The sequence below is a fragment of the Echeneis naucrates genome, chromosome 3 (assembly GCF_900963305.1).
Source record: "Echeneis naucrates chromosome 3, fEcheNa1.1, whole genome shotgun sequence".
NCBI lineage: Eukaryota > Metazoa > Chordata > Actinopteri > Carangiformes > Echeneidae > Echeneis > Echeneis naucrates.
This window is the reverse complement of record NC_042513.1, coordinates 20,219,648-20,243,852: the sequence shown is the minus strand read 5'-3', so window position 1 is coordinate 20,243,852 and position 24,205 is coordinate 20,219,648. Positions and strand designations below refer to the sequence as shown.

Below are 24,205 nucleotides of genomic sequence, written 5' to 3'. Positions count from 1 at the left end.
GGCAACAGACAAGGAGCCGGTTCCTGTCATACACCCCACTGCCCCTCCCCTTTGACAGCTCTGATTTAGACCCAAAAAATGTAATAAACCATGCTGAAGAATGTCCCCATTACAGGGTACAATACACTTGACTCTCACAAATGGTTGGAAATTAACATTCACCTATGTGTTTAACAGCCACAAAGGAAGTACGGCAGGAGTGCGAGAGAACAATGGCAGGGATTACCGACTTTATTAATCCTATCAATTTTACCACCCATCATTAATCCTCGTTTAAATGTAAAAGAACTGTAGTGCTGATTATTTCTACCACAATAATATGTGTATATGTATGAACTGTTGTTTGTTGGACCAGATACGTAAGAACAGAATTTTTTTCGAATAGGTCCTCATCGACTTATTAAAACATCTCTGACATCTCTAACTTGTCTTTAATAAAAATATCATAAATGTATACACACTCTTTATTGTTGAAGGTTACATCTCATTTAAAAATACAGATCACAGGGCCAACACAATGAACCTGAACATGTCGTCTTTGGACGGTGAGAGGAAACCCAGGCAGGCACAGGTAGAACATACAAACTCAGCACAGAAAGGCCCCCGGACCTTAATGTGGGGGAACAGCGCTAACCACCACGCCGCCGTGCTATTTTAAGATACATTTATACATTAATACTGGAAATTTCAGTGGGTTGACGTGCTTTTTTTTGCCACTGAATTGTATTAACACGGATGAAAGAATCAGACAATGATCTAATGCAGCCAATCTCAATAAATGAAAGTATTATCTACTCCCTTTCTGTGGGCTGGGAATTTGTTTATAACTGCACAAAGCAGTGTAGCAATGTCCATTGAAATATAACAATTTGAGCTTCTGTCGGTATCGATATGGGACACTTCTTTAGCATAGATGGCAGATTATCTTCAACTCAAATAAAACATTTCTGCTGGAATGGCTTACTTATAATGGTTGAACTCCCAACTAACGAGTGAACCAATTTACCATTTCTCTGTCAAATGGAAACAGCAAAGAATATTGATGACTGAATAATATTAATTTTATATTTTTATTTTTGAAGCAGCCAAATCTAAAATGGCCAGTTGTGAAGTGAAAGTGCAATGTTGTACAGCTGATTTTCCGCTCCTGCTATTTCTCTCTGGCATGGTTTTAATGAACAGTTTTAACATTTAACATCAAAGTCACTATGACCTGAATGAGCGAGTGTGTCGGCAATCTGAAGATAGCTTTAGTCCTGTTAGCTCATTAGAACCACAGATATAAGATGTTGTAAATCAACGGAGACCTTAAAACCTTGAGATTACACTGATGTTTATGATGTGCAAATCACCAAAAATCTGGCAAGGACAACACCACCAATAATAACCATTTGTTTAATATGTATGTTCCTTCACAGACACAACCCCCTGATACAGCTATCACTGTAAAAAACTTTACCCGCTAGTTCCTGACTGTTCTTCATAAGCTGGCATGGAGATAGTGCTTGTGGATGTAGTAGAAAGCAAGTTATGATGCTACGTGCTGCTAAAAAAAAATTCTATACGGGAAGAGCAAAGTGTTGCGTGATCATCACACAGCAAACCACTTAGTGACTGTCGCCACACACACCCGACTCCACACTGAACACCAGAGAAAATATAGAGGATGCATTGTAAATGTAATCATATTGCTTTTTTAAGACGGCATACAAAAATATTGCTTTGGGTTTTTGTTTAGCTGCCATTTGTTGCATGTCTTCATAATCCTATTTAAATTTGCTTTTACGTCCTCTACACTCTGCTCACTAACTAAAGAGTGAAGAATATATTCACAGTCAGCACTAATATCCTGTGGTCTTGTGTTAAATTTGAAGTGCACTCAGTTGCTATCTCTTCGTTCACTAATGCTGTTTTATATAAAACCAATCTCTATGAAAGCCCTGCGCCTCCCACACACATGGACAGTCCTGACCTCCCTTTTGCTGCATGGCGAAAGCGCAAAAACTTTAAAACTATCAGTTGCAGCAGCACTATCTGGGTTGTACTGAGCTCAGTGTGATTCATCATGACTGCACTGAGTAATGACAGGGAGTGACGGGTAAACCTTGGGCCATTTGGCGTGGTGACTCGAACCTGGTACGGAGAGCTGGCATGGAGCACTAAGGTACTAGTTCCCCCTTCGGACTTTTTTACTGCCAGCTGAAGTGAGGAAAGGCAGGCGGACATTTGTGGGATACACACAAATAAAATTTGTGCTTCTGTTGTAGTGTGGTTATGGTGGGACAGCTTGATACAGTGTTCAGCAGCCAACAAATCAGTATATTTGTACAGAAGAAATTATTTCAAGGAGACGTAACACAATAATGCCAGATTGAAAGTAAACACACCAGCACAATTTTACTTGGCTTCATCAAATAAAAAAAGTGTAAAAGAGCATAATGTTCTCTAAAAGCTGCTCATCTGCTGAAGTACTCCAGCCTTTTTCTTTATTCCCTGCAGGAAAGCTAATGACAGACATGTAAGTAGGCAGGATGACCTGTTCTGCTGCACATGGAGTTTATTTGCTGGGGGCGCAAACACGTCTGTGGAGCTCCAGCCCAGGGAACCGCAATCTGACAAGCAGCGCAGACCTAATCCAGGCCAGGTCTGGGGCAGTGTTTGGTATGCATCCCTTAGGTATGGAATAAATACAAGGCTGGTAAGCAGATCTTCTTGCCTGGACAACTGCAGGAGAGCACACGGTGTTATATGCCTCGGTGGGAACTCTCTTATCCACATATGAAACCTCATAACATTTTGAGCTTTTCACAAATAAGAACAGCTTTGATCTCCTGTGGAAAGTAATGCAATTTTAATGTCCAACTTCAAGGGCCAATAGCTACATTTTTATCAGTTACCAAGGCTGCTTTGCAAATTTCTGAATGTCAAGTCAGGGGGTGTTGCTTGCCTGGAGGTGCACTTTGTGATTGGAGCTCCTCACTGGGAGAATGTGGGTGGGGAAAGTGGATAAGCAACACTCCTCCCTTGCTGCAACACTCCAGCCTACTTACCTTTGAGCAAGGCATTGAACCAGAGCAATAAAAGGAAGAAAAATGTGTTTAGTAAGATGAAGTGTAATGAAGTTCTGGGAAAAAGCAAAACACCGAGTTGATGTTCTGACTGAGTTCAATTTTTTTGTGAAGAAATGGGCAGGAAAGTCTGTCATGCGTGCAGTCAATCTCTACAGCAACTTGTGTCTCCACCTTGTGGCATCAACCCCGGTCCCACCCCTTCCTCCCTTAAGCTGCAATAGGTAGAGCAGACATGAGGTACCTGTTTAAACGTGCCGTGTAATTTGTGGATTAACAGATAACTCTAATGGCTAAAATAATCAGAGCTCTGTGTCTGACAAAGGAAGAAGAAACAGAGAGAGAGAGAAAAAAAAAGACACAAAAGCAGGAAGCAGTGTCTGGGAGGCCACAAGCTAACTCCCCTATATAATGAACCTGCCATGAGGTGAGTCCACATATGTTTATGGAAATCACAACAAACTTTTGCAGAAATGGAGTGTCAGCACTGTCGACATCTCAAATGGTGCCATTGGATTAAAAGCTCTTTTTCTCTCCTCCTTTGTGTGGCCCTGTGCCAATGTTGGATACTGAACCGAATAAGAGTCAACTCGCAGCTGTGACCGAGAAACACAGAGAGTTGAAATGAGAAGTCACTTCATGCAGAAAATCATTTGAATTTTTAAATGTTAAAAAAAAAAAAAAGAAAAATGTCAGTAAAGTCAGTTGTTCAAAGAAATTACCTCCAGATGTCATCACCATAATATTGTCAACAACTCATGCAAACATGATGTGAACCTTTTGTCTCTTGTGACACTGAATAACATTCAATACTAGTTTAATATGAGGATAGATGGTGTGACAACGGAATCTGGAACTGGTTTTATTTTCTATATTCGCTGAAGATTAATGTGAGGCTCCAAACACGTTTTTCTTGGTTACCATGGGTACTGCATTTGTCCTGCCACATGTATGCAGCTGTTAGAGTGCGTTATAGAGCTATATTTACTAATTGATGCCCTGATATACAAGACCTTCCCTCACAACATTTTAGTCTGTGCTTAAAAAACACGTTAGGCTTTGATCCCCAACCTGAGCTACAAATACTCCCAAAGATAACACAGATTTAATGTTTGTCACGTGTGAAGTCCCCCTTCCAGAGAAACACTCAGCACAGACACCGACACATTCCTGACGGCACAAGGCATAACTTGTTTTGGAGGCTGTTCACAGGACTCTGTTAAGGTGAATCCAGACACACACACACACACTGGACTGTGTGCACTGAAAGGGGCAGCGTTGATTTAGGGCATTACTCAGACGGAGGGGGTAGAGAGAGAGAGAGAGAGAGAGAGAGAGAGAGAGAGAGAGAGGGAGAAGAGAGAAGAGAGAAGAGGGAGAGTCGCCCCTGACTGCATTAGGAGAGCCTCCAGCCTTTGTGATTCCTTTTGATCAAATCTCTGTGAAAGATGAGTGTCATGCCCTCTTCCAGCCAGCTGTGAGGGGATGGCCGTGTGACTCTGAGGGGGTAGACACATGTGTGTTTGTGTGTGGGTGTGTGGGTGTGTGTGTGTGTGTGTGTGTGTCTGCATGCGTGAAAGAGAATGCACACCTCTATGTGTGTATGGAATAGTGTGCGTGTAGCATGCACAGGATAGGGAGGGAGCAGGCAGCTCCTGAGGTGAGAATGCCGAGTGGGAGGATCTCATTCCAGCCCCCTGTGCCCAGTTTCAACACACACACACACACACACACACACACACACACACACACACACATACTCAACATCTTGAGTAGTTTAGAGCCAGTCCACGACAGCATGAGAGGAGAGAAAGGAGAGAAGGCGTGTGTGTGTGTGTGTTGTGAGAGTAAAAGCACAGTGACTTCTCTTTTTTGTGAAGTGTTGGTTTCTCATTGTGTCTGTGAGTGTGAGAGAGAAGAGCGCAGCAGAGTACATGTGTGTTTGTGTTGTTGAAGGAGACTGTTGAGAGAGATGGCTGTTTTGCGTTAAAACTTGTGCGGGCAGGAGAGTTGGAGGCAGTTGTTTTGTGGGACTCACCGGGAATGGAAAACTCCTTGGCATCCCTGGAAACATCTGACTAAATGATAATGGCCGAGGTAAGACAGGCGGCTTTTCACTGCTATTCTCTGTCTGCTCAGTTTTGCTCTCACTCTGCCTGCAAACACGATCAGGACCTCTTTGACGAGGACAAAGTGAAGGGACTTCATTGAGATTGCAGTGACAAGACAGGCGCAGGAGATGTTTTATATTTTATCTATTACACACTTGTGGTTTTATTAGTTTAGTGACATGTGGCTTGTGTGAATGATCTTTGCCTTTGAATTAAGCCTCAGTTTTAATTATATGTTTTTGGTCCGCACATGTCAAAATGCAAGTCTTGGAGTTTACATTTTTTTTGAGGATTTTTTTTTTTTTTTTTTTTTACTCCTGGAAATTTTTACTAATACTGCAAAAGGAGCCAAAGTTCTCAAATGTCAAATATCCTCTGAATTATTTTGTCAGAAGAAAAGAGCTTAAATTTTTTAAATTTAATAAATATGAATTTAAATGGTGGTAAACCTCACCAAAGAATAACCATCCAAAAATTTCAAGAATTTTGATACCAGTGTGAAGTTGACTGTTTTTGCAAGTTTTTGAAAATTGATTCCAAAATCAAAAGTGTCTGTCCTTGGAGTTACTCTTAGACTCTTGTGTCTGTCCTTGGAGTTACTCTTAGACTCTTGTGTCTGTCCTAAGGGACTAAAGTAGGGATCAAAATGAGAGTGAGTTTGCCACCGCTGCTGTGCCTAGATATTGTCCTCACATGCCATCCAAGAATCAACCACCGACACGTCTATTTAACACTCATAGTCAGGCTCGCTTCTACGACACAATTTTTTTGCCTTCCTGCTTCTTTATTATTATTATTTATTTATTTATTTTTTTTTTACAATTCTTTGTATCCTTTTTTTTTTTTTTTACTTTTTGGCAATTCATAAAACTTTATATTCACTTTTACTTCATTGCATCGTGATAATTTACTTTCTATCCTGAAATTTCTACTTAAGGCAATATACCGTAGAGTGTGAAGTCATTTCTACTGTTGGAGAGCGAGCCAGTTTATACCTGGGCCCGTTCTCCATCCACACATCTGTCTCTCTGTCTGTCCGTTGGTTGTGGGATGTGCAGCCTCCTGCAGCCGTGGAATGTGATTTAACCGCAGCATAATGCCTTGTTGCAGCCAAAATGTCACACCACAGCTGTCTGTGTAGCGGTGGTGTGAGAAGCAGCAAAACAAGCTTGCCATGCCTGTGTATATACAGTTTTGAGTGTGAGTGTGTGTGCGTGTTCGTTTGTATGCGTGTGTGTGTGTGTGTGTGTACAGTCAAAGAAGAAGCAAGTGTCGTTTATCCTCCGTTAGATGACCGCCTGCTAGATAGAGCAGCATCCAAACAGGCTGCAGTTTAACCTCTACATTAACCTGCGAAAGTCAATGTAGCTAATGACTGAAGGTGATGATCTGAGTCGTGAATCTGAGATGAGTCTTTCGTTAAGATTTTTTTTTTTTTTTTTGTGAAAGTAAAAAGTGGATTTTAATGTGTTTACTCAGTATAGCTCCTCAGCTGCCTATGACTCACTTTATTGTTTTGCCACGTGTTTTTATTTGTTAATATAAATCTGAGGAAATTACACCTTGAGATTTTTTGGATGTTCAGGTGTGATGTGAACCACTTAGACTCACACTTCACTATATTTTATCAGTAGTTTGTGATCAATGGTCATTAAGGCAAGTTAGGAATAACTCTTAATTGTAAAGCAAACTTCAAAAATAATTTTTCTTTCAAGTCTCTTCTATTTCTGATGAGACCAATAGAGATGCCCAGTGATATAGATATACGCTTGTGTGTGTGTGTGTGTGTGTGTGTGTGTGTGAACTTGGGCCCCTGCTCATCTTTGCAGACTTGCACTTAAATAGAGTGTGTCTGAGTCTGTGTGTGTGTATCAGTGGTTGTGAGTGTGGTCTGCCAACCTTGTTGGCTTCATTAGGTTCATGATGGTCTATCCATGAGAGGATTGTGTGTGTTTGTGTGTGCGTCTGCTCCAGCCTTTTACCCCCTTCAGCGTCTCCTTGAGCTGTGATCCACCCTCCTGGCCCCAACCTACCCCCTTAACACCCTCAAACTCCACACACACAGCAGACAGCCATACATTTGCTGTGATCTGCTCTGCTCCGCGCTGCCACCAAAAGGCTTGTGAGGATTTGTCAGCCAGATGTGACAACATTGTCAAGAGGCTAGTGAGCAGAGAGGGAGATCTGATAGTAATCAGAGCATAGCTGGGAGCCAAACTCTCTCCGACTCAATGTACTAACATGTTCCCCTCTTTTACTCCCACTCTGAGCCAAACACTACCTCCAGGTTCCTCACAGGGAGCCAACAAACCAGGAAACCAACCAAATACTCTGTCACTTTCACCCCCCCCCCCCATGCCCACCCCACAGGCTCATCTTTGTAGAGATTTTTGTCTAAAAGAAGACAACCACTTTCTGATGGATACACAGGTAAAGATCTGTTCCCTTCTTTGTCTACTCTGTGTGAGTGTGGTTGTGATTGACTGCTGGAGTTTGAAATGATGACTTTTTCATGCCATCTTTGGGCTGTTTGCACTCTTAATAGGCTCAAACTCAGCCTGTCACTACTTGCAGTTGCACAGGTTTTTCCTGGATTTGTCTTCTTCTCTTCACCTTCAGCTCTGTGCGGAAGAAGCGTTTGCTTTTGTGTTGTTTTTTTTTTTTTTTTCGTGTGTGTGTGTGTGTTTGTGTGTTCTTTAATTGTATTTTAAAAACTACGACTGACTGGCAGTTTACTTTAAAGTTAGTTCTCATAAGTACACAGTATTGTAGATAAAAATGTAAGTATTTAATGTAGAAGGTTTTAGAAAGAATGACCAGTTAAGACTTTAGATCTGGTGCTTCCTCTCCCTCAGTGCAGGGGCATTAAATCATCAGCTGAAGCAGGACACGTTGCCTGCTGAGCTGCTCATGTTTTCGAACCTCACTTAAACTAACACTTGTCATTGATTAACATTTTACTACCTCCCTGTCACACATGCAAGTTGGTCCAAGGCGTGACCACGCACATGAAGACTGTGATCGGCAGTGAGATGAAGTGTAGTCAGAGGTTTAATTGGTTGAGGTCTGTGATGTCAGGGCATCAGAGGAAAAGCAGCAGCACTGTCCTCCCATCACAGTCCTAAATGCTTCTGCATTACGACATTTATTTCTGCAGTGTGTGTTTTTGTGTAAATTTTCAGTTGTTCTAATATACTTCTTTTGTTTTCTGCAGACTGATCATTTGAATTCTGCTGCCCTTTAATTTTTAGTAATGAAGCTGTCTGAAACAATCACTAAATTATTCATGTATTATGTTTTTTTTTATACTATACTATACTCCAAAATGAATTCAAGTTCACTTTGAATTCTGTCAGCTATATATATTTCCTTTTGCAACTTTAGAGTGAAATGAATAAGAAACAATTTTAGAAATATTTTCTGCAACAAATTTAACAGCTCTTATGTTCATGTAATAATTTGTTTTATTTAAATTACGAATCAATTTACAAATCCCTTCATTAAAAAACTGAAAACTGAGAAAATATTTGGTTGTGTGTACAGATCCCTATTTTATACACACACGCACACACATTATTTTGAGTAAATGATAAAATAAAAATATCTGTTTTTAATAAATGACAGTGTCATCAAAAATAACAAATAGTAACCATTTATTTTGTTTATAAATAATTTCTTAAACACTTTTGTGATTAATTTTTTTTATTGTTAATGTCTACACCTTATTATAAAGAATTAGAAAAAATATTTATTAAGCATAGGTTACATCTTTCCCATAAAGATGCCTTGAGATTAAAAAGTACCAACTGATTTGATATCCTTCAGAGTACATCAGGAAAAGTGACAAGTGAATCTTGTACAAGATAAATGATTAGCCATTATAATAATTATAGCATGTTGATTTCCTGGCAGGCTGTGTTTCGGTGGTGGGTGGTCACCTGTTTTAATTTGTAGGTCAATGGTAGGCAAATAAATAACGCGATCCTTTCCATTCTCCCACCAAGAAAACTCCCTCTTCTTTCCTTTCCCATGAGCCACAGTTGCCTCGTTAACTGATCAATGACTGATAGTTAAATCCAGCCATCAGCCTCGCATCAGTGCTGCTGAGAGCTTGGTTGTTATTTACTCTTTGGCACAAGCACCGCTTATTTCCCCTTTGTGTGTCAGTTACAGTAGCGCAAGGCTACTGCTAATTGATTAGTTTTCCACTGCATTAGGCCAACAAGTCCCTGTCCATCCCTGACCCATCTCCAGGCAGCTCTTCAATTCTGTTCAGCCTGTAAAGCACTGTGGCTTCTCACAACCTTTGGCAGACAATTTCATAGTATTTCTTTCAATTGCTTGTGTATGTGTGTGTGTGTGTCTGTGTGAAGGCTGTTAAAACTCTGTCCCAGCAGCGGGGTAGAGTTTTTCGTTCGGGAATGTGAACCGTGGTTTGTCTTTAAAGGACATTACTGCAGAGGGGACAGCAGTCATAGTCATGTCGTGAAAGGTGTTGGAAAAAATTTGCTTGAATGAATCTAATGATTCTAATTCAAGTTTGACTCATCGGGTTAGTGAATCTGTGGTAGAGATAGTGTACAGAATACTGCAGCCAGTGAAATCGAACAACAAATATCAAGTCATGTTTTTATGGCTGTGTTTTTATGCCCCCCCCGCCACACACACACACACACTTTTCTCTTTTCTTAATCTCACCGTCTCCCTCTTTAACCTCTTCTCTAAGCCTCCATCCATCCCACACAGCGTGACCCCTGAGTGCACACACTCAACGGCAACAACGGACAAACCAGGACTAAAGTCTGATGGCAAAATACATACATTCACTCAATATGAATGTAAAATGCTCCAGAAAGTAGAGCTGCGAGCACCTAACAATTTCATACAAGCAGACAAAGGAACCATAGAAATGAAGAGATGCTGAGGAGACGTAGGTTTATAGTATCAGACACAAATCCAGTCACTTAAAAAATGAAATTGGTGGACACATTCTCATCATTAACCCTTTCCCTTCACTACTCAAAACACAGTTTTTTTCATAGATGAGACATGCTTCGTTTTTCTGAAAATTGTTGACACGCTCACCTGGTTACCTTTCACACAGTCACTGGAACAAACTTCACAAGCAACAGCAAGGAGAAAAAAATGTTGTGCCCTTGGTTTTGCCTTTCAGTTGTCATGTTACGACTGCACTGACTTTAACTGGATTCATACTACAGACCAGTCTGTACTTGTACATGCTCACGCTGGAGATGGACACCCGGTTTTAAATGAAAAGAAAGGTGCTGATATATAACACAACAAATTAGTTACTATTTCTAATTTTTGTCATTATTAACATGAAACGAACCTGCACCCTTTGTAGTTTATTCAGTAACGTGTAGGCCTATTAGGAACATCCTGATTAGAGGCATGCGCGATGTGCTCAAAGTGAGTGTAGAGGTGGAAGGGCTGGGGCGTTGATATGTAGCAATGCTGTTGTAAATCACAGAAATAAAGGAGGCAACACTGTGTTAATGTTGGCATCAGAATTACTGATTCAGCCACATCATTTTGTGCAATGTCTTCTTCAGTCAGTCTTCTTGTCATCCCCTTCGCTGATGCGTGCAAACAGCCGCAGCTTGGGTGTGACAAAAGTCGGGGGGGGGGGCCGTGAAAAAGGGACTGAGGGCACGCACGGTCACCAAGAGCCACTGTAGAGCTGGCTGCCGTTCCTAACGTCTCGCTGCAAATTAAGATGAATCTCCACAAGTGCGTTGTGTTTTGTGCATGCATGCGTGTGTTTGTGTGTGTCTAAACGATCTGACTAAGTCGTATCACAAGGAGCAGCAGCAGGAAGTGTGTATTTACCCGCACTGGGATGGGATTAGTCTAATTGGGCTGCGTTGGTTCTTGGTGCTGTGTAATGATGGGATAATGTTGCAGAGGGATGAGCGAAAGGGGTCATACACCTCATTACTGTCCAGAGGAGGCTGAGCAGCCCTGTGGAAGACGAAGCCCAACAGAGAGCGTGATAGAGAGAAACAGATGTCATAGGAGAGAAGGCCATATCCACCACACTGTGCTTTGAGGCCAGTTCTCTGTCACTACCTTCATCTCTCATCAGTTCATCCAGCCTAATGATGAGAGGTTACTGTGGGGCGAAATAATGTGATTCCAGATCTCAAGGACATGCCAAGCCTCGAGCACAGACCCAAGTGAATGACTAAATGAGGAAGAGGCCCCATTCCCATCCACCCGTCCATTTTTGCTCCTTCTGTGCCCGTGCAGAGGGAGGGCACTCCAACAAGGAGCTAAGCATGCTGCTCATGTATACTAAAACCCCACTGATCATACATTATGGATGTAGAGGGAGAGAGGTGCGCTAACAACATGCCTTTGATCATGAATCTCATGCTTTTCTTCAGAGCCTGGCGTGTAAATGGTTTTCTGTCCAAGGTGGAAAGAGGGGGAAACAGGGTCCTTTTTGGGACTGGGGCACTGGAGCCCTCTCCACGTGGTTGGTGCAGAGTCAGCAGCTTCACAGAAAACAGACCCATTACTGCTGTTCACTCTGCAAATTTTCTGTCCGAGGCTGAGCTGAGCTACACCCGCTATGCTCTGCACAGCCTTCCTGAAAAGATAAAACCCATTAGCAGCTGAGCTAATAGACCGACTGTTGGCTCATTTGCTCTAACCTGTGTATGTATGTTTGTGTCTGTGTGTACGCATACAACTTGGGCATTGATTGATTAAGATAGTTTTGCTGGCCCCGGTGTGTCCCAGAGCTCTTCTTACTGTAGAGAGGACCTGTCTTAGCAGCACAAACAGGAATTCATGGAGCATGCCGCTCATGTATACTAAGGTTCTGTGTGTTTTGTGTTTTTCTGCTTCTTGTCATTGTTGTATTTGTCGTGTTCACAGGCTATCTGCTGCACTTTGGTGAACTGTAACTGTGACAGCTTCAAGCCTGGGAAGCTGAAGAGAAGACAGTGTGAAAACTGCAAGCATGGCTGGGTCGCACATGGTAAGAGCCCACTGCAAAGGTCCCACTTGGTTCAGTGGAGGCGAATGGATTTGAATTTGTACCCACAATGTGGAGAAATGACTCCTGTCTTTAGAAAAAAACTGACACAGTTAATCAGGATAATACACCGTCAACATTCAAATCAAGCTCAAAATACACTGTTGAAGTGGATTCTGTGTCTTCCACAGAAACCAGGTTTTTTACACCGGCTTTCACTTCAACTGACTGAGAAAAAAAATTATTTATTTTTTTTTTTTTTTAAGAAATTTGCAGCTTGTTTTCAAAGAATGTTCCAGTTAAAGATGGCACACCAGTATGGTGGTTAGCACTGCTGCCTCGCAGCAAGAAGGTGATGGGTTTGATCCCAAGGCCTGAGGCCTTTTGGTGTGTAATTTGCTTATTCTCCTTGCGCCTGCCAGGGTTCCCTCCAGGTACTCTGATTTTCTCCCACAGTCAGAGAACATGCAGGTTTAGGCTTACTGGTGACTCTAAATTGCCAAAAGCCTGAGTGAGCATGTATCGGTTTTATTCTCCGCATGTCGGCCCTGCGATGGACTGTTTCAATAATAACAGTTAAGAACGTCAACAAAAACAATGAACGTTGCTTAAGATTTGTTTCTTATTGCTTTTAAATCGATGTAAAAGGTGTTTCATCGTCACTCTTTACTGTGTGATGAGCTTCAGCTCTGTGTCCTTCTGCATGGACACATTAACTGTCAGCACTTAATGCACATTTTCAGTTGATAACTTTTCTCGCCTTCAGTCAAATCCAATAGCTGAATTCCAGATAAATTCACAGGTCATCATTGATTTGAAGTTCAAAAGTGCCAGATTTATTCTCTGTGACCGGCACTTAGTCTCTCGGGTCTGTTCACCTCCATTGTGTTTTGTTCACAGTAAAATAAAATTTTAATAAAAACCTGAATGTAACGAACGTAAAGTTTCAAAACACAACACTTGAAACGTTTTAGGGTTTTTTGATTTGATTCTCATATTCTGGTTCATTGTGTCAACGATAGCAGCTTCATACACACCATCATCATTTGGATTCGCTGTGTTAAATCTGCTTTGTTTGATCATTTACTCATCGCTGCAACAGCCTGTTTATAGCAAGTACACAAATATGTTGGTCAGTCTTTTCAACTTATTTAATGATGTTGCTGTATGAATCATCAGCTTCTGTTTTGTTTCTGAAAGTGTTCCCTTGATTTAAGGACCACACGTTTTGGTCAGTGCTGCCCTCCAGTAAAACTTGGCAGCATTAAATCAAAGAATTGCTGAATCTGTAAGGCACTGACATCATCAGTGATAATCTTTTATTAAAAATCATTTATTAAGTTTATTTAGTGAAAATCGCATCTGCTGTGAATTCTCATGTTGCATGTGAATAAATCATCACAAGACTGACAAATACAGCCATTTACCACATTTTTTCCAATTAATATAATCTAATACAGTAAATTCTGGTATGTGTATTCCAGCACTGAGCAAACTTAGGGTGCACCACATGTACCAGAGCAGCCAGGTGGAGATCGTACACTCCAATGTGGTATTCGACATATGCAGCCTGATGCTATACGGCACCCAAGCTATCCCCATCCGTCTCAAAATTCTCCTGGACCGCCTCTTCTCTGTCCTGAAGCAAGAGGAGGTCATCCAGATACTCAACGCCCTTGACTGGACTCTGCAGGACTACATACGAGGATATGTGCTCCAGGTGAGCTCCACCTCAAAAGCATCACGTTGTTATTGTGCCAATACAGAAAAAATCTTGGCCCACTTCTCAGATACAACTGGCAATGCAAAATGCAAAACCTTCTGCTATTGCCTTTCTGTTCTCTCCCAGGCTTAAAATTCGGCATTCAGCAGCTGCAGCTTCTGAGGGGTTGGGAGGCCTAGTTTTTGATCTGTGCACTGTCTGTTTTGCAGTCTTTATGCTAAGCTAATTTTCACACATTACGTGTGCTGCTGTGTTCTTCACACAGACATAGAATTAAAATAAAATTTCTTAATTAAATCAAAGCGAACAAATTCTTCCCCATAAAGCTGAATTAATCATCCAAATATCAAAACAATTCTGCCATTGTGTTTTGATTTGCTTCTTCTTTTTTTTTCCCTGTTTTCTGGGTGCAAAAGCCTGTAAACAGGCCAAAAGCCAATATTAGGACCTCAAGCTGAGTATGATTGAATGAGAATATGTGCTGCGGGCAACAGTTGGAGGAAAAGAAATTTCAGGAAAAGCATTAGTTAAAACAAATGAGAGTGAGGATGCGATGTGACCAATGCTGCGACCTCTCATCATGTCCTGTTGTTATGACGTGAGCGACAGATCTTCAAACGATGCTCAATAGATTTGCATACTTGATATCTTTTTCCCCACATTTTGTCTTGGGCCAGCGTCGAACTAGCTGAGGCCTGGGTTGCAGGCACTGTGTCAGCACAAGCTCTCTTTTCGATTACTACATCATTAAGTATTCAAGTTGGACTGCGTTTAATTCATGTTAGCTCTTCTAATGGCAAACGTAGAGGCAGAATCTTCGACAGGCGCCCAATGAATGCTCTGTGATGAAATATTAATTACAGTTATGGCATGAAGCCGCTCCTCACTTTCAAAGACGTCTGAACTCACATGTGATTACTGCTGGTTTAAGTGGGAGAGAAGCTGCTTGATCAATGTCAGCCTCCTTCTGATCAGCCCTCCCTTACTTGTGTATATGTGTGTGGTATGTTTGTGCGCATACTTATTTTTGGATGCCTTTGGGAGTGCATATCAGTGTACATGTCTGCTGGTATGCTTGTATGCATATTCTCACTGAGAGACATGCTCCGCTTTTGATGCACATTGGATAAACCTACACGATTTAAACGAAGAGGAATGACCTGTGAGATGAAACACTGAGTGTCTGAGTAATGAGGATTCTGTGCTGTCTGTTTTTATTAACACTCCTTCTGATTCCTTTATTTAGCTGCTCTGCCATTCTGCTTTATAGGGTGTGTCATGTAACCCACTCTGTGAATATGTATTAGCAACCCAACAGACACTTGTGATGCTAATGATGAAATTGCTCTCTCTCTCCTTTTTCTTTTTATCACTTTCCCACTCCTTCTGAATCTATTTAATTGCCCTCTCCCCTTCCTCTACCATGCTGCCACTCCCTGTTCTTCTGCCTTGTCTGTAGGATGTAGCAGGGAAGGTGCTAGATCGGTGGGTCATCATGACATTTGAGGAGGAGATTGCCACGCTGCAACAGTTCCTACGCTTTGGTGAGACAAAGTCCATAGTGGAGCTCATGGCTCTGCAGGACAAGGAGGGCCAGGCAGTGTTGGTTCCGAGCACTCGCACCAACTCAGACATTCGCACTTTCATTGAGCGCAACACGCCGCGTACTGCTGCTAATCTCTCTACCTCCAAAGTAGATAAGTTGAGTGGCAACAGCATGCATCACTTTGAAAACTTTATCAACAGCATGGCCTTAATGCTGCCATTCCAGCTGTTAGGCTCCGTCCCTACACCATTCCTAGGGTCAACAGGGACGTTGCAGCAGCAGCACCAACAACACCAGCAGCACTCGCAGCCATGCAGTGGGTCAGAGCAGCAGAGTCAGAAACATGATGATCAGTGGCGAGACAGTGTGGTCAGGGACAACTCCCTTCCTCTTTCACGACCTCCAGAAAGCAGCCTGATTGGTCCAAGCTCTGTGCCATTCACTGCTGATCTAGACCAAAGTGGAGACAAGCTGATGGATAGCCTCTCCACCACCACAAAGATTGAGGCAGAGGACTTCTCCACCAGCGACAACTACTCAGATAGTCCGTCTACACCGTGCACGCCTTCTATGAGCTCTGATGTCACTCAGATGTCACCCGAGGGCAAACTGCGCTCCCTGGACAGGAATGGGAGTGGTTGTGGGGGGATCTCAGGAGGTGGTGGGAGCGGGAGCTCTCTGAAGAAGGGCCGCGTATTTTGCAATGCCTGTGAGAAAACATTTTACGACAAAGGCACCTTGAAAATCCACTATAACGCAGTGCACTTGAAGATAAAGCACAAGTGTACCATCGACGGCTGCAATATGGTGTTCAGCTCACTGCGCAGTCGCAATCGCCACAGTGCCAACCCAAACCCTCGGCTACACATGCCAATGAACCGCAACAACCGGGACAAAGACCTGCGGGGAAGCTTGTCTGCTGATGAAAACTCCCAAGGAGAGAAGAGGTCTGAGTATGGAACCCCCATCCCTGTCTCCTCTGCAGAAAGCCATAAATCGGTGTCCAGCTACATGGTGAGCCATGTGGACAATGGTTCTAAGCTCCACAGCAGCTCATTCTCCAGCATCGGCCAGAGCGGCATCCTTTTCCCCAACTTAAAAACAGTACAGCCAGTACTGCCTTTTTACCGCAGCCTAGTAACTCCAGCAGAGCTCGCAAACACACCTGGAGCTCTGCCCTCCCTTCCTATGTTGTCCTCCTCTGTACCCGTCAAGCCCATCACAGCCCTTGAACCCTGCATGACAGACCCAATACCAAAGAAAAAGTCACGGAAGTCAAGTATGCCAATAAAGATAGAGAAGGAGGCGGTGGAGCAAGACGAGACGATGGGTAATGGGAGCAGCTCTGAGGAAGAGGCTCCTTTACAGGGCAGGAACCAGGACGAGTGTGAAGGAAGCCAAGCAGAGGGACAGAGGTGCACAATACCAGCTGGGGAAAACAAAGATTTGACAGGGACCGATGCTGGTGAGGAGAAGGAAAAACAGCAAAGTTTAGAAAGAGATATGACAGAGAGGAGCAACAAAGATGATGTCCTAAGGCAGCCTGACACAGGGGTAATCACCTGTGCGTCCTCTTCCTTTGAAAACAGATTGACATGGAACCACTGTGACAGCAGCTTACTCTGTCAAGAACTCAATGGCAACGAAGACAGGGTGGACAAGGAGCGCACAAACTCACAGACTGCAGATGAAAAAATAGAGCTCAAATGGGACGAAGGCGAGCATAGGCTGACAAACGGGGGCACTATACAATTAGTAGACTGTGGAAAGGAAGTATCTGACGGCTGCATAGATGACTACAGGGCCTCAGGGCTGTCTCATTTCAACCCCGATGCTGACCTGCCGCACCACTGTGAAATCTGCAGTAAGACCTTTAAGAACCTCTACAGTGTCAAGATGCACTACCAAAACTTCCACCAGAAAGAGATGCACATCTGCACAGTGGACGGCTGCAATGCTGCCTTCCCCTCCCGCAGGAGTCGAGACAGGTGAGCAGCAACCATCTTCTCTCTGATGTGAGCCAGTACTCTGAGCCAGATGACTGTTTAAGTATTGGTCAACTTGACCAATCTGGAGCCTAAAGTCAGGCCTTCATGTGGTCTTTGATTACAAAGTCAGTCTCGGTTCTATATTAATGTTGTGAAAATATCAAACAGCTCAGTCCACAGAGAAATGCACACAGCGCTAAAACCAGCTGTCCAGACATCTAGAACTTTGTAATGTCACACGAAAGCAGTCACTCCTCTTAAATCATGCCCCAAGTCTTGCCCACACCCGGACCAGAACCTGGGCTGGGCAAAAGGCCCGGGCCTAACTTCTGTAGTAAGAGAGAGGAGGTATAAAACTCATCGATTAAAAGTCAAAATATCATCAGCTAAAACAGCAAAAAGAACTTTGAGCAGCCTGCTAAGGACATTCAGTATGATATAAACACTGTGATCACATCAGTCAGGTTTTATGGTGTAAAGCTCCTTCGTCAGGCGAACATGATCACGTTAGATGAAAGATCGTTTACTTTCTGTGACATTATTTCTCGATTTTTAATGATTTTTGTCCTTATCTGCAGACACAGTGCAAATATGAACCTGCACCACAAGCTACTGACCAAAGAATCATTCAGCTCAGCCAGCGGCCTCTACCCACCCTCAGCCCACTGCAAAGACAGAGACTCTGTTGGCCAGGACTACTGCCAGGACCAGCAGGACAGAGACCTGTGTAATCGAGACCCAACTAGCCACACCTCCGTCATCTTCAGAGGTCACAACCGCATGGGCCTGGTCTTCCCCATGAGCAAAATATCTACTGCTGAGGCCTCATCATTGGGAGAGATGGAAGAGTTGGGAGTAGAAAGCGGTGCAAGTGCGGAGGATGGTGCAGTCCTAGACCTGAGTACCTCCTCCTCTGTTCCACCTCGCTTCAGTGGCAGTGCACAATCTTCCTGGGACTCAGATGGAGTGGGTAGCGATGAAGGGGAAGGAATTGAAGAAGGTGAGGAGATGTTGCCTATAGAAGACAGTGATGAAAGCTGTGATGGGATTGGCACAGAAAGGCCTGAGGGGAAGGAGTTGGCAGTTGAGGAAGAGAAGACCCTCAACTGCGTCGGGGGAGGACAAAGTGGGCTTCAGGGAGGTGGGGGTGGATTATCAATAACCTGCCAAGTCTGCAAAAAAGTCTACAGCAACAAAGGCACATTCAGAGCCCATTACAAGACTGTTCATCTACGACTGCTTCACAAATGTAAAGTCCCTGGCTGTGACACTTCCTTCTCCTCTGTGAGAAGCAGAAACAGGCACAGCCAGAACCCAAACCTCCACAGGAACCTGGCTGTCAGCTCAGGGGCCAAAGTGGACCAGGAGTAGGATGTGAGGTCATGCCAACTGTTTGCTCCATTGTAACTGTTTGTGTTGTTGTTGTTCTATTTTTGGGCACCTAAAAAGGCTCAGTAATTAGCACTTTTTGAAGTCTATGAAAAGTAAAGTAGATTCAGGAGTTTATTTGTTGAGTCCTTTAAAGCAAATGACCTTTTCAGCAAAATTTCATCTGGCATCAGTCTGTGTTTACATATCGACATGGTGTATAAAGAACAACTACAACTCTGCAACTTCCTAAATTAGGTTTCAGGCCAACCACAATAAGTCTAGGTCTTTGATTGTAAAGTAGTAGCCTACTTTTTCCTTTGTATTGGTTTGCCTTACAGGCCAGTTAAGACCTTAAATAAAAAAAAATAGAATATGAACTGTTGTTGAAGTAAAACGAACCATGGGGCTGATTTTTGTTTCTGGTGTTTTTGTCAGATGTCAGATCTTCCCTGTGAAACTGTATATTGATAATGAGCATTAGTGAAGAAATGTCTAAAGCCGTCATTTCATTCATCTGGACAAATCCAAATCTATTGTGTTGTGAGCTTGAACAACAGGTTATTGTGTGGTGTTGATCAGTCCGATGTGTCTTTACTGTTCTGGTTTTTGCATACTGCTGATGTTTACCAAAGATTTCTTTAGTCCACAGGTGTGTACAGAAAACCCTTTCACACTGTGTATGTGTGTGTGAGTGCGTGTGTGTGCGTGTGTGTGCGTGTGTGTGTGCGCGTAGCAGTATTCATATTTGAGCTCTGTTGTATTAAAACTCAAACAAAGACAACTTTAGACTGCTAAGGGTGAGCAAATCTTTTTACTGTTGTTGTGTTTGCCCATCGGGCCATACCCGATGAACACATGGGTCTTCTTTTGTCCTTTACCAATAGCAGGAAGAATCGCCATGTATCAAAATACAAGTGTAAAATACTATGAATGAGTCAGACACTGAAAAATAAACATGGACTTTTTTTTCACAATTGCCCCTCGCACCCTAAGAGAAAAAAAAAAACAAAAAAAAAACGGTAAACATAATGTTTATTGATCTGTATATTCTGTGAATAGAGTTATTTGTTATTTGAAAGAAACCCAAAAATATACTGTATAAAATAGGCAAGGTTCACCACTATTATTACATGTTTTCTTTTTTTTTTTTATTTCCAAAAATGAATGAACAAGATTTATATTGTGTTGTACAAGCCTGATTATTTCTCCATGGTTTATTGTCCTAGATTTGCTTCATATTCTGAATATTTTTCACATTCTGTATTTATATGCAGTAGATCCAGATTGAAGATCCCACTTGGTTGTTGTTTGGATTTGTTAAAAAAAAGGAGTGAAAACTGACCTATGCTGATAGGCGTTCATGTTTCCTGTTCCTTTGATTTAATGTTACAATACTCATTCCAATTAAATAAAAAGCCATATGTTTGCAAACCTCATTCTATTCCATTTTTTTTTTATCATTGAGCACATCCAGTTATTTGATTTATTTTGTGAAAAGAATTGAAATTAATTGAAAATTGAATTTTATTGAACAATGCTTACACAAAGTCATACATAGCGCCATGCATGATTTATGAAATGCACACACACACACACAAACGGGCACATTTTTAAAAATATATTCAATATTCATATATTCAATGGCTTTATTGACTTTTGCGGTATGTGCAAATTCGTTTTTCATTCATATGATTCAAGTGATAAATATAATATGTAGTATATAATATATTTGTGGCCCAGGCTGTAAAGTGCAGCATGTATGAGTGTCTGTGCTGCCTTGCTCATGATGACAGCAGTATAATCTGATCCCGGCCTAATCCCTGAAGGCCTTGTAATGTTCAGTGTTGGGAGGAGCAGCACTGATGAGGGACATCAAACTCAATCACACAAGGGGCCAAACTCAAACCACACTTTAGGTTGTGGGCTAAAAAGGAAGAACATTTATTGAACAGAATAAAACCAACTCTAACTCAATGTTTGAAATATAAATATGAACCAAAATGGACAGAATTCTTTTATTTTTATGGAGAACAAAATAGAAAAAAGTAGATTTTTTTCTATTTTGTTCTCCATAAAAATATCTACAGCAAATTTGAAAACATAAATAAAAATTGTAATTGTTGCATCGCAAATTACAGCCGCATTAACTGCTGTTAATTTTGAAACCATTTGTTGTCAAAGTTTTCAGTTTCGTAATTTTTAGGGGCTAGTTTAATTAATTGTTAGTTGTGAACATCCACAAATGCCGGATTGGTGTGTCGTCAGGGAAGTGGGAATTAGGGTTCTTGCAGGTAGACGACAGCTGTTGCGCTGCATTATGGGATTTGTAGTATGAGTATTTCATGGGTTTCATACCACCAAGCCATTATAAATTTGGCATATGAAATCATCTTTCAGGCCAGATATAATAATAATAATCCTGGGCCCGATCTGGCCCGCTGGCCTTGAGTTTGATACGTGTTTTCTAATAGAGAAAGCAACAGCGCTTCTGGAAGAATCACACAGACGTTACTGATGGCCCACAAAAATCATCGGTTAAGGTCAACCTTTGCTTTACCTTTTCACTGCATCATGTCTCGGCGAAGGTTAGGCTTAGGGTTAGCATAATACATACAAAGAGCTAAAGAAACTTTTGGACACACACAAGACAGCAAAAGCTAAATGTCCACATGCGGGTCTAAGTTGACTTCTGTTTTTGTGCTTGTCAGAAAGAAGTGCTAAAAATCCGCAGTGATTTTATTTTCATTTTAAAATGCAGGATACTAAAACTGACATGCAAGGTGGTGTTTTTGCAGTCAAAAAGGGAGACATGAAAGAAAAGATAAAATCAACAAAAAGAGCTAGAAAGTAAAAAAGGGCAAGTGATGCCAGGTCATTCTGCCAAAAAGATGCAGCTTCTGAAGAGATGAAACAGAAACGAATAAACGCTGACTTTATTTCTCAGGTGCAGTTGAAAAAATATGTAATAGTCTCTACTGAGTTAATAAGTTATTAGAAATTATCCAGCGTTTTTAGGAATTATTCAAGTCCACCATTTTTGACAATTTTCGACTCATTAAAGATTCTTGACGAGGTCCTGAACATGATATTAATTAATAAAGCACCAATGGTGCCTGGTTGTATTTCACTCCAGACATGACAAGGATCCATTTCTGTAGTGAATTTCAAACATCATCATCACCAACACTTACTTACAAAGGACGAAGGAGGTGATTTCCTTAAAAACACCAGCGTCCTTGTCATAAGTGTGTTCCTAGAAACAATGAATGAAATAGCTTAATATGTTTTTAAGATTTTGTATTCAAGATCCATCATCATGACCAAAAGCTCAATGGCTTAACTGATCCAGTTTTCACTCGACAAAATGGATATATCACCAATTAATTAAAAAGCACCTTCCTGTTAGTGTCGGACATAGATCAAGATAAGATTAACGACAGATGTCAATGCTGCTTCTAAACCATTAACTACAGACTTCAGATGACTATCATTGCTGATAAACCCGACAAGGCGTATTCCATCGGACGGTTTTCAGATGGTCTTTGCCAAAGAAATCATTTGTGTTTTGTTTCTGTTTTAGCTGTGCAGCAGTCCTCTGCCCCCATAAACGCCTGTCTCTCTTCCTGTTTTCTGTTGCTTTCAATTTTTTTTTCTGTCACATGAAATAGGAAATGAAAAGTTGTTAAAAATTAAAAAATTCTTTTCAGGTTATGAAAAAGATTTTTATACTTGTATTTTAAAATAAATACAGTTTTTGTTGTTTTTGTAACACCTGTTTCTGAAATGAAAATCGAACAGAGACCCACACAGAACACAGAGGAAGTGTTTCATTGAGGTGAGAAACTTCCAGCAGGCAGGAGGTTTTTGTTGGAACTCGATTAATAGTGTTTTGATTATATTTTGATTTTTGTGGTCTGTTCATTTGGCTCAATAAAATGAAGTCACAGCCAACAGAAATTCTAATTTGCATTGCCTCAAAATGGCATAACACTACATGACCTGAAAAAAGCTCTCACGGTCATTGAAGAGGTAAGTTAATCATTCCAATGCTGCGATTCGGAGTTAAAGGGCATAGATGGAAATGGACAAGGGGCAGTGGAAATATTGTTGGGCCCACATTGAAAAAGCGAAGAGGACAAATCTGTTATGCAACATGCCAAAGTATTGCACTATTACGGAGAGCTGAAAGCCTTGCATAACTCAACAATCCAACCCACCTATCACATTTACTGTACATTAGTGAGCCTGCAGAGCTGTTCCTCCTCACTTAGGAGCTGAAAAACCCAGTTCTGACAAGTGGCCCCCATCCTTTTTCTCTGGCACGTTGCAGAAATGTAGTACCACTCGGAGAGGGCACAATGGGTTATTTCAGTCCCTGCTGTGTGTTGTATGTAGGCGACAATATTCACCAGAGAACCTGACTGATCTGCAGAGCGTGTGCACTTACTCAACTTCCTCCACAGAGCTGAATCTGTATCTGGCACAGCTTGCATCTTTCTGGCTATTTTTAAGACTCATGGGTCCTTCCCTGCACAACTTTGCTGATATACACTTGCATTGTTTAGGGCTAATTGATTCTGACCACAGGCCAAAGAAAACATGTTAAATGTTCTTTTTTGGACATATGAAACAGTCTGTTCCTCACAGTCTTGTCTTAAGCCTCTGTCATCATGCGTCTGTCCGAGAGGTGAGGTCAGGCTGAAAGGGAACGGCAGCCTGGCTGTATATAAACTCAACGCAAAGACGTGTCAGTTTAAAGCAAAGAATTAATTTCAGCTTGATCTTTAGAGCTCTATTTGTGCTCTTTTCTTTTTTTCTTGCGCATTTTTATTTTTTATCTGCTTGTTTTAAAAACTAATTTTGGGAACTGGGTTTGTAGGATTTTGTTTTAAAACAAGAAATGAAAAAGCAAAGTGCTAATATGATCTTGTCCACAATAGATGGAAAAAAAATGATTGACCAAAATGACTTGAGGCATATTCATGTTTTTCTTTCCCCCACTTGCGGCCACTGATGCCCTGTGCAACAAACAGCCTGTCAGAAACATCCAGTTGATAAATCTGTCAGGCTCTCTGGGCCACCTTGCCTAACTCTCCTCCCTTCAGTGTCAACCTACTCGGCTGGTGTCGCTCTAGTATCACCGCTGCCATCTTTAAACAATGAGCTTTCCTCGGTTAATAACCATCAACTGTAGAACTCGTGATTTTATTCAACTATCCAAGAGGTGAAGCACGTGGCTAACTGGCTGCACTATTCGCTCAAGGATAGTTCAACATGTGGATTGGAAAAATCCAGGAATCGAACCACGAACCCTCTCTACCTCCTGCGTCCGGTCATAGCATGTTGAGCTATGGGGTGGGTGGGCAACAAACGCACAAGAGAACAACAAAGGTCA

At 41.9% G+C, this 24,205-nt stretch overlaps 1 protein-coding gene across 2 annotated transcripts; it reads left to right on the top strand.

Moving 5' to 3' along the window:
- Positions 1 to 4,874: 4,874 nt before the first annotated feature.
- On the top strand, positions 4,875 to 20,246 carry bnc1 (basonuclin zinc finger protein 1). 2 transcript variants are annotated; one of them, XM_029499066.1, is made up of 6 exons: positions 4,875 to 5,165; positions 12,083 to 12,185; positions 13,667 to 13,902; positions 15,365 to 15,797; positions 15,849 to 17,439; positions 18,018 to 20,246. In XM_029499066.1, the coding sequence occupies exons 1-6, from the start codon at positions 5,151 to 5,153 to the stop codon at positions 18,808 to 18,810; spliced, it is 3,171 nt and encodes a 1,056-aa protein (XP_029354926.1). In that variant the 5' UTR covers positions 4,875 to 5,150; the 3' UTR covers positions 18,811 to 20,246. The 2 variants fall into 2 exon arrangements, with proteins under 2 accessions (XP_029354926.1, XP_029354925.1); XM_029499065.1 differs by having other exon boundaries at positions 15,365 to 17,439.
- Positions 20,247 to 24,205: the final 3,959 nt, after the last annotated feature.

What these genes read in the sequence shown, in the direction of transcription:
- bnc1 (XM_029499065.1), top strand. An exon ending in GCATGGCTGGGTCGCACATG is followed by an intron (nt 12,186 to 13,666) that starts GTAAGAGCCCAC and finishes TGTGTATTCCAG; the next exon opens with CACTGAGCAAACTTAGGGTG. An exon ending in TCCCGCAGGAGTCGAGACAG is followed by an intron (nt 17,440 to 18,017) that starts GTGAGCAGCAAC and finishes CCTTATCTGCAG; the next exon opens with ACACAGTGCAAATATGAACC.